At 41.1% G+C, this 14,299-nt stretch overlaps 1 protein-coding gene across 4 annotated transcripts; it reads left to right on the top strand.

Annotated features, from left to right (window-relative positions):
• Positions 1 to 33: 33 nt before the first annotated feature.
• Positions 34 to 10,853, top strand: SLC35A5 (solute carrier family 35 member A5). 4 transcript variants are annotated; one of them, XM_082277615.1, is made up of 7 exons: positions 34 to 99; positions 1,406 to 1,558; positions 2,292 to 2,390; positions 3,600 to 3,736; positions 6,933 to 7,000; positions 8,280 to 9,075; positions 10,478 to 10,853. In XM_082277615.1, exons 2-7 carry the CDS (start codon positions 1,429 to 1,431, stop codon positions 10,544 to 10,546), a joined length of 1,299 nt encoding a protein of 432 aa, XP_082133741.1. In that variant the 5' UTR covers positions 34 to 99; positions 1,406 to 1,428; the 3' UTR covers positions 10,547 to 10,853. The 4 variants fall into 4 exon arrangements, with proteins under 4 accessions (XP_082133741.1, XP_082133739.1, XP_082133740.1 ...); XM_082277613.1 differs by having other exon boundaries at positions 1,359 to 1,558; XM_082277614.1 differs by lacking the exon at positions 34 to 99 and adding an exon at positions 269 to 432 and having other exon boundaries at positions 1,359 to 1,558.
• The last annotated feature ends 3,446 nt before the right edge of the window (positions 10,854 to 14,299 follow it).

Below are 14,299 nucleotides of genomic sequence, written 5' to 3'. Positions count from 1 at the left end.
GGGGAGAGCGGGCGCGCGCGCGCGTGCCCGCGCGGGGCGGGGCGCGGCGAGGCGAGGCGCGGCAGGGGGCGCGCGCGCGGCCCCGCCCTGCCCCGCCAGGTGAGGCCGGGGAGGGGGGCTGAGTCGGAGTGGAGGGGAGGGCGCTGAAGGGGCTTCATGCAGCACCTCGGGTGGGGCCCGGGGGGAGCCCGGCCGTGGGCGGCGGGGATGAGTGACGGGGACCGCGCTGCCGCAGCGCCTCGGGACCCGGTGCGCCGGGGTGCGCCGGCCGCGGCGTCCGAGCACCGGGCGTTGCTGCCTCGGAGTCCCGCTCGCCCCGCGCGGCCGCCGCCCTGCCGCTCCTGGCTGCAGCCTGAAGCAGCGACGTGGCAGGAGGCTGTCGGTAAAGCCCGGCGGGTGTTCCTCCTCTGGTGAGGAGGAGGCGGCGGCGAGGTGGGTGTCCCCCCGCATCGGTTCGCCGCGCTCCGGCCGCCCCGGCGGCATGGGACGGAGCGTCACCATGGGACGGACCCCTGCCCGCAGCTGGCCCACAGGGGCTCCCCGCCCTGCTCCTCCCTCGGGCGGCTGTTGAGGCCCCGGAGCCCGTTAACGGGTCGGGCGAGTAACGGCGGCGCTGGAGGCGGAGAACGCGGCTCTGGTGCTCGGCTCTGGCTGCCCTGTGCCTCCGCCGCCGCGGGGAACGAGCCGGCTCCAGGTCAGCTCTGAGGGGTTGGTCTCGCTCCGCTGCTGTAGCGCTTCTCCACGCTGGGATTAGGAGCAAGAGCACTTAAAAATATATTAAAGAAAAATAAGCGTGTGAAGTACTTAATCCTTTTAGCTAATCTGTATGCCGTAGCTGGAGACTTCTCAGGAGCCAGCCTCCTTGTGCTACCTTCAGAGTCCCTGTGTGTACATTGTTTATCCCCCTTTGGTGGTCCTTGGAGCTTATCCTTCTCTCAGGGGTGACCTTATCACTCCTTGCCTGAAAGGAGGGTGTAGCCAGGTGGGGGTCAGCCTCTTCTCCCAGGCAACCAGCAACAGGATGAGAGGACATAATTTAAGCTGTGCTACGGCAGTTTTAGGTTGGACATCAGGAAGAATTTCTTCACAGAAAGTATGATTATACATTGGAATGGGTTGCTCAGGGGAGGTGTTGGAGTCACCATTCCTGGAGGTGTTTTAAGTAAAGACTGGACGTCGCTTTTGGTGCCATGGTCTAGTTGACATGGTGGTGTTCGGTCAGGGGTTGAACTCGATCTTTTTTTTTTTTAAGTAAGGAAAAAATAGTTTGTAGAACAAGGCTTGTTCTATGATGTAAGCATCTTTGTATAAATTAACACAAAGCAGTAAAATACACTTATTTTGTCTTGTGTAACCAGTTTTTGGAAGTACTGCTTATAGTGGTTTTTTATGCTGCCGTCCGAAGGGTGCTGACAGCAAGGCAGCAGAATGAAGTTGGAGTGGTGTAGTCGATTCGCCCTTTGCTCCAAGACAACCAGCCAGACCTTTCTGCTTGGAGGAATGTTCATTGCGTTGGGCTCAAGTCGAATCCTCCTCATGAAGTATTCTGCCAATGAAGGTACTGTTCGGCAATACCCCTGATGCACCTTGAATAAGAAAACATTGGTGTTTGGTCTGAAACAGATACCCAAAAACCTACTTCTTCACCTGCAGCGTTCTTTGCATAAACATCCTATTATATTTATAGAGACATGTGTTTCTGCACTGAAAAATGTCTAGCCAGTGGTCTACCATAATGTTGTAACTTGGGTTGCCAGGTGTATAATCTGTAAAAGATGAAGCAGGTGATTTATTTTATAGCTGACACTTTGAAGACTAGATTGTTGTGTAAGCACTATTGATGGTACATGATTTGATTGAACTGTTTTTCCTGCAGCAGGCTGAGAAGTGGTATCCTAGTGGGCATGCTAAAGCTGGCTGGTATTGCCAGTCCTAAAAGAAGGCTATGTCATCCTGGAAGCCATTTTTTTGTGAGGGTTAAAAAATACCATATTGTTCTTTGGGGAAAACATTCCTGTTCTAATTTTTTTTTTAAAAACAGTGATGTTCTTAAGTTCTTCCAAAAAAGTTCTGCTGTAAACTGGGACCAAATGAGGAAAGATTTCAACTCAGAAAAGAGGCCATTCAGGAAGTTGTATATCATAAGTATCGAAACATTTATAACAGAAGTTCTAACAAAGACTTTTGTGACTAAAATTGTGATTGGAGTGGTTAAAATAGGTTCTTGCTCTAATTATGAATACAGGAGGCAGAAACTGATCGTGTACTCTCTGACTTGCTGAATCCCACAGATAACAAGTATGATTACCTTCCTACGACAGTGAACATGTGTTCTGAAGTAGTGAAAGTGGTCCTCTGTGTGGTGTTGGCACTCTGGAATAGGAAAAAAGGTAAGTACCTATGTTTAAAATAACTAAAATGTGTTGACCCTCTAAGATTTGCTGTCCTACAAATACTTTTTTTTTTAATGATAGGTGACACTGCTTGCCACAGGTTTTGCATTGCAGGTGATTTTTGTTTTTTCTTTCTGTCCTTATGTAAAAATATGAGAGATGAACTTCATAGCATTTTAAAATGGTAGAGAACAAATATTTACATTGGAAGAGGATGTCAAGCACTGGAGGTTCATGTTAAATTGAGCTGTTGGCTTTGTCGGCTTCTCCAGGAAACAGTCATGGCTCTGGCAAGCTAATAAAATTTTCACCTCCCCCATTTAGTACAGACTTACCTAAGACAGTAAATATATCCTAGCAATGTTTGCCATCATTGCCTACTGCTGACTGCATGTTTTCTGGTTTTCTTTCTTTCTTTTTTTCTTTCTTTCTCTTTTTTTCTTTTTTTGTTTTTTTTTTTTTTTTTTTTTTTTTTTTTAATCCAGATGTCTGAGTATTGCTGAAGTCAGTGTGTTGGTGCTTCAGGAGAGGATTAGATAACATTGGGTAGTTTTAAATCTGTGCTAATAAAGTACTTTTGGCACCAGCTCTGGAGTAGTCTGAAGTTTATCAGAGTCTTCCTCCTAAAGTTTGTGTCATGAATATCTAAGTAAATGTCATTCTTTGTGCTTTGTCCTTTCTTTCTTCCTAAATGCTCTCTTTTTACCCAGATCACATGCTGTGGTCTACAGATAATGAGTTCTGGTTTATTTTATACTTCTGACTTAACTGGCTGACCTTTGGGTGCTCTGTGAAGAAATCTACTGTCTGTGTCATTGTTCCTATTGTAGATTTGATCAATAATCAACAGAAAGTCACACCCAGTAAGGATGTTGCTATTGTATGGGGACTCTGGGGTGCTTTTTGGCCTTCAAAGAATGGTTGACAATTGAATTTTTGCTCCCAGTGGACAAATGCCCTGATGGATGTACCAGGTTCTGTGACATTTTCTCTGCTGAAGCAAGGAGGTGAACACCGCAGACACAGGACTGCTGCTCCAGCTGTGTGTTCTGCCCTGGAACACAGGTTTCTGTGTTGCCAGAGGACTGTGGAACCCAAGTCTTTTCAGTCTAATGGTGTTCCTGAAAAGACAACAGTGGTACCTATTCTCTTACGTTCTTCAATAGTAAGAATGATGTCCTTCTTACTGGTTTCTTTTCCTTTCAGAAAAGGGTTGTATGGATCATCTCTCTGAATGTTTTTCCTGGAAGAATGTATGTAATTCCATGAAATGGTCCATCCCTGCCTTTCTTTACTTTCTGGATAATTTGATTGTCTTCTACGTACTGTCCTACCTCCAGCCAGTAAGTATACTTTTACTGAATAACATGGCTTCCAATGTCTTAGTGGGTAATACTGCTCTTAGGCTATCTAGCATGGTAACACTGGCAAGGCAAGATTGTAACTGAGGCTATCTGCTGTTTTAACACTGGCAGGTGAAAGAATAATCTGTTACCTGACCACCCAGACCTTCCCATTCTCTTGCCCACTGGTCAGTGTCATATAGCTTTCAGCAGAGATGAGTCTTTATATTTTCTCCATCCAAAGTGATTTAGAAATAGGGTGAAGTGCTTAAGAAGTGGGTGAGTTTTTAGTACTTTTCCTCCTTTGCCTTCTTCAACTCTGTATTTCTCTTATTTCTCTTTCAATCTTTTTTTTTTATTTTTACTATTACTTGAGCTGCACTTTTCTATGTGGTTTGTACCACTCCATGTATGTGGCATAAAGTGAGTAAATGTAATATGACAAAGGGAGTAAGTGTGACAGAAACTGAGGAGGGGAGGAAAAAAACTGACTTAATTTTTGCATTTGTTTGTTCGCTATGTTTAGGTACAAAATTTAGTTGGTACTTTCTTCCAGCTACCCTCATCCTTTTGGATGAACCTACATATGCTTGGGAAATTGTACAGGTTTTGTGTTTGCTTTTATTTTTGTATCATGATACTTTTTGGTTCAGAATCTGTTTCAGTAAGATAGAAAGAGATGGTTTGTGCTTGCTATAAAATACTGTGGTTTCCCCTGTTGAACATTAAAAATAAATGATTTTCTGCCTCCTCTATCAGAATTTCTCTTTAAAATATTGTTCTCTTAGGTGTACATTTCTGTCAGGGACAGACCAGTTCAGAGTCTGGAACTGGACTCAGCTGAAAAAACCTAATAAAATCAAGAGTCAGATATCTTAAAATAGCATGCACAGCTGCTTGGTTCTGTGGTTTGTAGTATGGGGTTTTTCTGTTGGTGGACTTTTTTTTTGTTGTTTGTGGTGGGGGTGATTTTTGTTTGGTTGGGGTTTGGTTTGTTTCTTTGTTTTGTTTTTTGTTTGTTTGTGGGTTGTTTCAGTTTTTAGTTTAGGAAGGAAATTCAGCTATAACATTTGTAAAAGCAAAGCCTGATGCGTAGGAGGTTACATAAATGTTATTTCTCTCTAAAGCAATTTCATTTGGTTCAGTTAAGGTAATCCTTTGTAATATGCACAGCTTTTCTTTTACATACACATACACCCAGATATACACTGTCTCTCTCCCCTCAGAACATGTGCTCTAAGATTCCTCTTTTTAGAACTTCTAGCGTCTTTTAATTGGAGAAATCCTATGATGGTTAGCTGAAACTGTAACATTATTATGATAAATACGTATTAAAAGAGAGAACTAAATACCTCTTAAGATAAGAGTATCTTGGTGCTATACAAGACCACGAATGTGAAAAGGTGAAAATGCTTAAGAGGAAGATGGCCATACCTGACTGAACTTGGTCATGTGACTTTAAATACAACATAGTTTTGGGACTGAGTAGTACCTGGGTGAGCAGTTGCTGGAAGTATAAAGTTGCTTTGGTGAGATTTTTTTGCTTGAAACTTCAGCTATAACTGTGGATACTTTTTAGTGGCTAAATTTCCTAGGGACTTACCTTTTGAGACTTTGCTTTTCATGTGCAGATTAGTGGCATTGGGAACTTTGATATTCATATTCTTTTTCATCTAGAACAGAGGTCTCTTGACGTTTCAGAGAACAAAGCGATTCAAAATTAATTTTTTTTAACTTTTCTTTTAAAGATTTTGATCATATTATGTTACCAGAGATACTGGATGGACTGTAAAGCAAAACCAGAGTGTGCATGGAACACTTCTACGTTTTGAATAAAGACTCTTTTTTTTCCGGAGTGATTTCTGCCAAATTTCCTTGTTTATTCAGTATTTTTCTCCTTCCACAGTGTTCACCTAACATGAATATTTACTGAGTTTTAATTTTGCAAAGTGGAAAATTAAGATGTGTTTTCTTAGGCAGATGTCTCATTGTCAGTAAGTCTTCAGCTTACTTGAGACCCTGTGTTGTGCTGTTTCATTAGAATTATTGTTCAGCACACAGTATATTGGGGTAGAGTGGAATGAAGATACGAAAAGAGTCTGTGCTTTTCCTCTGGTAAATGAAAAAGATTCTGCTATAGCACAGTTGGGAATGTGGAAATGACGAGAAAATTCAAGATAAAGTCTATGTTTTGTACTCCTGAATCCATATATGCTTTTGTGTAAAATTGTCTAAAAATGGGGAGTTCACTCTGAGGCTCAATTGGACCAAAAACTTCAGATGCCTGGATCTTTTGTACACATACTGACTATACAGGGCAGTCCTAAATAACATAGTTTGAAAAACATCCCCACCCTGAAAAAGAGGATTTTTTTCCTACTGGTGCTGGTGGATTCTGATCTCTAGTGGTAACTGGAGTGCCTAAAAGAGCCTCTTCTTGGTTTGGTGTCCCAGTATAGAGTGTCTAATACAGAGACAAAACAGACAATCCTTGCCACAAGGAGTTTTTAGCTTTGGATCATGGCCATGGATTAGAGCACTGATGTTATTATATAGTTATTCCCAAATTAAACAGAAGCTTTAGAGTTGTCTTCAGTTTACTTTGAAATAGATGGGGTTTTTTTATTACAGTTGCAGTATTGAGAAGTCAAGCCAAGTACCTCATTATCTTTGATAAACTCAACAGCAAATGCACTTGACATACACAAAGTTTGTTTTCTGCAAGTGCCTTGTCCTAGTCCGGAATTTCATGAACACTGCAAATGGCACTGCAGCCAGGAGCAGCCTCACCTTGCTTTGTTTTTTGCTTATTCTCGTTTTGGAGCAACTTCCTCCTTTGTGGCAACGCAGCTGTTTTTGCAGCTGACTGGTCAGCCTGGCTGGGGAACTGATCTGACAGAAAACTGTTCTCTGTTAAGTAAGTTTTCTGTTGCGTTGGTTTCCTCACATCTTCATTTCAGTACAGCTTTCCCCACCGCAGTGGAGCTTGGGCTCTGTGGTTTCCTTGAGATTTTGAAATGGGACTTGAGTATCATTTTATGGGTGTGTTATTGTACCTCTTGGGTGAAGAAGAGAATGAAGTACCAGTGCTTTTCACTCTGGTACCTCACAGGAAGGTGAACACTTGAAGTCTGTAGGTTTTTGGTGTCCACAGTGTGTCTAGAGTATAACTTTGTTCCTCTCCTTCTCTTTCAAGGCAATGGCTGTACTCTTCTCAAATTTTGTCATTATAACAACAGCTCTTCTCTTCAGGATAGTGCTAAAGTAAGTAGTATTTGCTAAAGTAAATGAAATTTAAATCTTCCTAACTTTGATAAAGTTAAGCTACATTTTCTCTCTTTGTGTGATGGGAACAGTAATTCTCTTTCCTTGTGGCTGTATCAACTTGGAGAGATGGTTTTGTTTTCTACATCTGAAATAATAGATTATTAGGACTCCCTTCATACGTCTACACATTTGGTCAATTCTAGGAGAAAACAGTTGAAATTATGATTATATAGTCATTGAATAGTAAGAAGAAAGCTTTAATTTTTACATTAAATCTCTTATTTCATGTTTACCAGTACTTCTTAATAGTCTGTTGCAGTTCTTAGTTGAGTGTAAATGTGGTTTAGTAAGAGGGCATGAGATGCAGAAGAGTGAAAGATAGAGGTGTGTTTGGTGCCAGTCCTGATGTGTTTCTGGTCAACTGCCTAGTATGTTTTGAAAAGTAGTTATGTGTCCTTTCATTATTCATGTGACAAAAGCCAGACTATGTGTTCCAGTTTGCCAAATTTGTGCTCTTTATAGTATGATTTAGATTCAAAAAAGACTGTCAGGGAAATGGGTATTAACTTTACACTGTAAAAGTTGCTTGTGTTGAATGTGGCACAAATAAGCCTTTCCTATAGATGTTAAATATACCAAAACAGTGCCTGGTAGTCTGACTTGAAATGCTTTTCCTCATTTTAGTTTTGTGTCTCGTGATGTCACAGTTCACTTAATCTTCCAAATTTTTGGTTATTGCCAAGATAAGCAGGCTTTATTTGAGTGGAAAAACAGTATAAATAATTCTAATAGTTTTATGAATTACATTTGTAGACTTACAAGAGTTACCATCATAAAATACTAGAAAAGGGCTCCAGATCATGGGGGGAAAGAGCAGTATAGTGAACCTTTTCCCAAGAAAGATGGTAATTATTTGGATGTCTGTGATTTTTTTACTTTATTCATCAGACCTTTGTTCCCATGGAGACAAGAGTTGCTTTTAACTTGTTAGACAATCAGTATCTAGAAATAACTTGATCTTGAAAGACCTTCCTTTTCCTTATTTCTTCAGAATACTTCATTTTGTGCTTCTTTGATTGCCAGACTCGGTCCCCTTCACCATAGAAAAACGTGTCGCATTTTGGCATGTTACTGTTTCCTGAAAAGACTTTTCTTTACACCTGTCTGTCTCCTTATCTGTGGCATGATGTCTTTTATATGTTTTATAGATCTGGATGTTCTGTCATTTAATTTATGCCACTGTGTTTCTAAACTTAGTGGCTTTTTTGTGTACTAGGCGAAGACTCTCTTGGGTACAATGGGCGTCTCTGGTGATTTTATTCCTGTCCATCGTTGCCCTGACTCGAGGAACTGGAGGCCATCAGCACAGCTTGGCTGCACATGGACTTCATCACAATATGTTTTTTAGGCCATCTAACCACTGCCTTCTCTCTACTGGACCTGAGGAAGCATGCGTGGAAAAGGGCGACTGCGCACCACCAAGTTTCCTTCACAGCTTCCAGTGGAATGTGACGAGTACCATGGCAGGAGCATTGAAGCCTCTCCGCCTCAGCCTGGGCCATCTGCTTATTCTAGTGCAGTGCTTTGTGTCTGCCCTGGCTAACATCTACAATGAAAAGATGCTGAAAGATGTGGATCAGCTTGGGGAAAGCATCTTCACGCAGAACAGCAAGCTCTATGCCTTTGGGGTGCTGTTCAATGGGCTCATGCTGGCGCTGCAGGCTAAGGACCGGAGACAGATAGGGAACTGTGGCTTCTTTTATGGGCACAACATCTTCTCCGTGGCTCTTATATTTGTCACAGCTTTCCTGGGGCTGTCTGTAGCCTTCATCTTGAAGTTCCGAGACAACATGTTCCATGTTATGACTGCTCAGATCAACACTGTCATCATCACCACTGTGTCTTTCATCATCTTTGACTTCAGGCCTTCTCTAGAGTTCTTTTTGGAAGCTCCTGTAGTGCTTCTCTCCATATTCATTTATAATGCCAGTAAAGCAAGAGGCCTGGAATATGCCACTCTGCGGGAAAGGGGAAAACTCATCAAAGGAGATGCATGGGAGAGGTCAAGTGGGGTAAGGCTTTCCAGTACTTGTCTCCCGTGGTTTCTCTTTATGCTATGACATGTTTGGAAGAATCAACTTGTGTGTGACTGGACTCATCCCTCAACACCAAAGCTCCACAGTATTTCTTAAAATCTTTGGTATCGCTTTCCGTATGCCACTTTTTGAAATGATGAAGCTTAGGTAAGCATTGCTTTCCTGCTGTGACTGTAGACAGTCCTATGAGCAACTTCAGCTTTGTACAAATCTTTTCTTGAAAGCTTTATAACCAAGAGAGTTTACTTGCCCAGGGCATTCGGAAATTGGAATTGATGCCTGGGAAATAATTGTACCTAGGTAGAACTGGTAAGTCTGTGTAGTTTAGGCCACATAATAAGGAAGTTTATACATTTAATGTTAAGGTTCTTTCTACCATAACAGTCAAAGATAGCTGAAGACAAAAAGGTAATGTTTAAATACAGAGTTTTAACATGGTTTGGGGTTTTTTTCCTTGCTATATATTTCCTCCAGGCCTGCTAGTGTATTTTGTTCTGATTTGAATAGTGATCTCGTTACCTAGAACGTGTCGGGGACGGTTTGCTCTTGGAGCTGTGGTTCAGCAGAGCTGAGCAGTCGCCTGATGGGAAGGGTTAGCGTTTGTTTACAGCAGCCATCGGGTACGGACGGGCCGTGGGTGCACGTTGTAACCAGCAGAGAGCGCTGTCCCCGCGTTCCAACAGACATTAAACTTGGAAGAGATGTTTCTCAGAAATTCCACATGGTGCCTTTTTAGCTTGTTGTTTAATGAGCAATAAATAACACAAATTCATATATTTTTGGTATGCCAGGTGTCATCTATTTTAGCACTTACAACTAAGCAGCTGTTGTAGAAATGAATAGCACTATGTGAGCATTCAAAGCCAGCTATATCTTGGGCCGCATCAAAAGCAGCGTGGCCAACAGGTCAAGGTGGGTGATTCTGCCCCTCTGCTCTTGTGAGATCCCACCTGTAGTACTGTGTCCAGCTCTGGGGACTTAGTTCTGCTGGAGCGAGTCCAGGGGAAGATGATCTGAGGGCTGGAGCACCTCTCCTATGAAGGCAGGCTGAGAGAGTTGGGAATGTTCATCCTGGAGAAGAGAAGGCTCCAGGGAGACCTTCTAGCAGCCTTCCAAACCATTTTATGATTGTATGGAAGAATGGGCTACAAGTTGTTTTAGGCAGTGAGTCACTAAAAAGTGTTAAAGAAGCAGGGAATGTTTTTTATGAGTATGTATTTCTTCAACCTTATAACACACTAGTAAGAGATTTAAATTACAGGGTCTTGATTTTGCTTTAAGTGATGCCTTCAGAATAAACCTCTTTTTTTTTTGGTGGTATTAATAACAAGAGATGACTTTTGCTCATATTGTTCTCTTTTGTTTCTGGTTCCTGTAGGATGGAGAAGAATTTGAGAGGTTGAACAAACCAAGCAGTGACATCGATACAGATGAAGATTCCCTCTAGCATGAGGCTGGCTCGGAGGAGTGCTATTGCTCCTAGTGAGAGAGAGTTAATCTTTTATTAACATAGGGAAGGGTCGTTTTTCCCCACTGACAGACTATTTGGAACTGTTTTGGGGCTGGATGTCAAGTATGGATGAGGACAGTATTCAAGCTGTATATGTCGAGAGTTGTATTCCTTTGTGCCTGTCACCCAGTGTCTGGGGAAATGGAATCTGGAATGCCTTTATAGCAGCTGGTGAATTTTACATGCAGCTTACGTGGCCTAACTTTGAAAGAGCTTGAATAAAACAGAAGTTTATTAAACAGCATGAATGCATCATCTTTTTTTGTGTATGTTTAGAAAGGCTTTGTGTAGAGGCTTAGTTTGCACTGAGCCCACTTTGAAAACAAATATTATGCAACTACAGTAATGCCCTTCATCATTTGGAGCACTGAGCAAGAGAGTGCAGGTGGCAATATCATCTAGTGTTGCTCTACCCTGGCAGACTGATAAGGTCTTGCATTCGTTTAGTAGAGAGAGAAGTCATTCTGCAGAGTGCCAGGCATAGTGATCTCAGAATTTCTGTTGAGGTATCTGCTGGATTGTATTTTGACTGAGATGAAAATTAGGTTCCAAATTATTCAGAGAATTTTGAAACAGGCAAGAGAACAGGGATGCTGATAAGGGATTCCTGGTATATTCCTAAAGCCTCTTCTCTCAGAGCAGTGGAAAAGATGTTGGTTTATAATTTCCTCCCTGCAAAAATGTGTCTTTCATAGTTGAAAGATACTGTCAGAAGAATTCTTAAGAAGATAAGCAATGAGTTCAGTGTCAGAGCCTCATACCAGAGTGTATAGTAAGCAGTAAGTGGTGCATTTCTCTGGACTGAAGACAGTCCTGCCTTTGTTCCTCTCTGCCATCCTGTCCAGGCTTTGTGTATAAAGCTTGTGTACTGTATTGATGGCTTATTGCTATATTAACATACCTCCTGTCATTGATCCATCAAGAGGGGCAGCCTGTTTTCATATGTGGCCCATGACTGTCAAGTTATAAACTATGAATCTAAAATTTCTATTCTTTCTGGTTTTCTGTATTTTTTTCTAGTATATATTAACTGTAAAAAATTAATATAACGTTGTTGTTGAAAAACTTTTTGCATCTAATTTCATTGTGCTTGTATAGCAGGACGTTTCAACATAAGGAATCCTAGTTGTTTGCATCTATAGAGAATCAAAAGAAGGCATATTTCAGTGTAAATTCCAGAATCTCAGTTGGTTTATGGGGTTTTATTTTGGGAAATGAAACTTTAAAAAAATGCTCAAACTGTCAAAAGACTTAGTAGCAAGAAGATTTTTTGTTTTCATTGCATACAGCTTTGCAATATATACCTGCCTGAGTTTGTTGTCTTTTTCAGTCACAGCTACCAACTTTAGCAGATATTTTCAAGAGTGAAAGTACTGTTAGCTTTAGATTGCTTTGCATTTATGTGAGCAGTAACTTCTTACATGAAGCTCCAAAGAGCTTTGCCTTGCATCAAGTGAGAACATAGAAATGAGCCATGATCTTTCTTCTAAAGACAGAGCATCAAACCAAAGATGAATGTCTTAAAAACCATGTTTGACTTTTGTGCCTGAAATATGTGCATTATGAGACATGAAATATGGAAATGACTGATCTTCAGCTATTATAAAGTGCATTTAGTTCTTGCTTCCAACTCTTGTCCTGCTTAATGATTTTCATTTTTGTAAATTTCACCAGTGCTATCATACTTATTTGCCAAAGTTTTAGATGGCACAAAGGTATTGGTTATATAACTGTTCATCCAAGTTTTTACTCATGCTGGAGATTTGGTTCTGTCTAACATGTGGAAATCTTTCTGTTGTCTTCAGGTTGGAGGTCTCAGAGAGATTATGCTGGATGGCCAGGCAGGTTTCTTATTATAATGAAGGAGAACTGTGTATCCCCTTTGCAGCAACAGGAATGCTAACTGCTGTCTAAAAATGGGTAAGGATTTGCATACACTTAGCAGTAAAATAGGGTAAATAGTAACCCAAAGTATAACATGCAAATCTTTGCAGCTGTACTATCCATGGCCATGGTAAAATTTAGTGTGTAGGTGAGATTTGTTAGAGGAAGTGGCTGTGAACAATTGTCAGCTGGAGAGCAGCCCTGGTGAGCAAGGGGGAGCTATTCTATAGAGTTACATGTTTCAGATTGATCACGTGAAATCCCACTTGATTAAATATTTCCACTATATGGAAACCATTCCATGTTGGAAAGCTTAACTTACATTCGCCCAAAATTACAATAGGGAAATTTATGAGGATGGTTTTGGAGAGCAGCATTAGTTTGGCACATAGTCTTTAATGAATACATTGGGCAGAGTGCTCATTCTAAGCTTTGGTTTAGAGCCCAGATTCACAAATGCTTGAACTTAATTGCTGCTGAGGGTGTTCTGTTCCTCCTTCCAGGCTTGAGGAAATAGTTCACAAAACATCCCAGGAAGAGAGGTGTGTTCGTGTTTCTCTTGCTTGTAACAAGTCAGTTAAAGAAATATTTATTTTGGTTAATTTCAGTTATTTTGTGAATGTAACAGCTTCAAAGACAGACTGTGGATAAAACCTGCCATCTTGGAGCTGAATCAAATGCCATAAATAAGTATAAGAAAAAAGCTTTTCTTTATCATGTAGAATCTTCCCACTAAGATATGTCGAAATAGGACCTTAATCTCAGTAAATCTGTCCTTGGAGTGATGCTGCAGGGACAGATCCAGTGATCTGGATTTGATTTATTTTGCCAAATGAAGTCTTCATTTGGAGAAATGTAACTCCTGAATGCTTATAGCCTGCAAGATAAAGTTGAAAGAATATTTTGGCTTGGTGTTCCTTCTGGCTTTGCTTTTAGTTTTCCATAGGGAAAAGTAGGTTGCAAAAATCAGGATTTTAAATCATTGCTAAAAGTTTCTGGTGGTTTCGAGTCATTTTGTAATGAAGGCAGAAATAGGCATCAGAATGTAGAATGATATAGAGTCTTCTACAAATTCTGTGAATATTTGGATGTGTAGTTTTGATTAAGAGCCCATCCCCACCTCTCTTGATAAATTGACAACTTGTTTGGAGTTGTCTTTTTAATGCAACTCCCACTGAATGACTAGGCTGGGTTTGGTACTTGCACAATTTAACTTTGAATTTCAGACAGGGGTATAAAAAAGAAAAGGCCATTTGGATCAGGTGCTGCATTCTTTTTTTTTTTTTTTTTTTGGTGAGTTAACCCTCTCAGCACAAGACATTTAATTTATGTGATTTGTAGTGTGAGTTAAAAGGGCTTTCGTTTAAAGACTTCACATGAAAACAGGATTACAGGAAAGTTTAAATGAACTCCTGAAAGAAAGTGCCCCAAGGGCATTTTTCTTTCTGTCTACAGGAGGTGCCTGTTAGATGTCTGGTACACTTTCCTCTGCTTTTGCTTTAGGCAAGGAAAGTTAGGCAGCTGACCTTGATACAGTGATGCAGTAAGCTCTTGTTTTCTAAAAGTGAGCTACAGGACACTCCATTTTCTTCTAGAAACCCTTCCATGCTGTGATTCTTTTTGGTTTTTTGAATTTCTCTGTCCACTGCTTTCAGCTGTGGAAGTGCTGTCACTGAGAGCTCAGAAGCTCTGCAGGCAAAATCATTGTCAAATGCCTTCCCCCAACTAGCTCCAGTCACCTGAGAAAGGTAAGTCAGGAGCTGTACCCTGCACTGACTAGACCTTGTGATCGGGAGGGCAGCCTGC

The sequence above is a fragment of the Coloeus monedula genome (genome assembly GCF_965178545.1).
Source record: "Coloeus monedula genome assembly, chromosome: 3".
NCBI classification, from domain to species: Eukaryota; Metazoa; Chordata; class Aves; order Passeriformes; family Corvidae; genus Coloeus; species Coloeus monedula.
The sequence above is the reverse complement of the archived record's forward strand: the minus strand, read 5'-3'. Positions and strand labels throughout refer to the sequence as shown.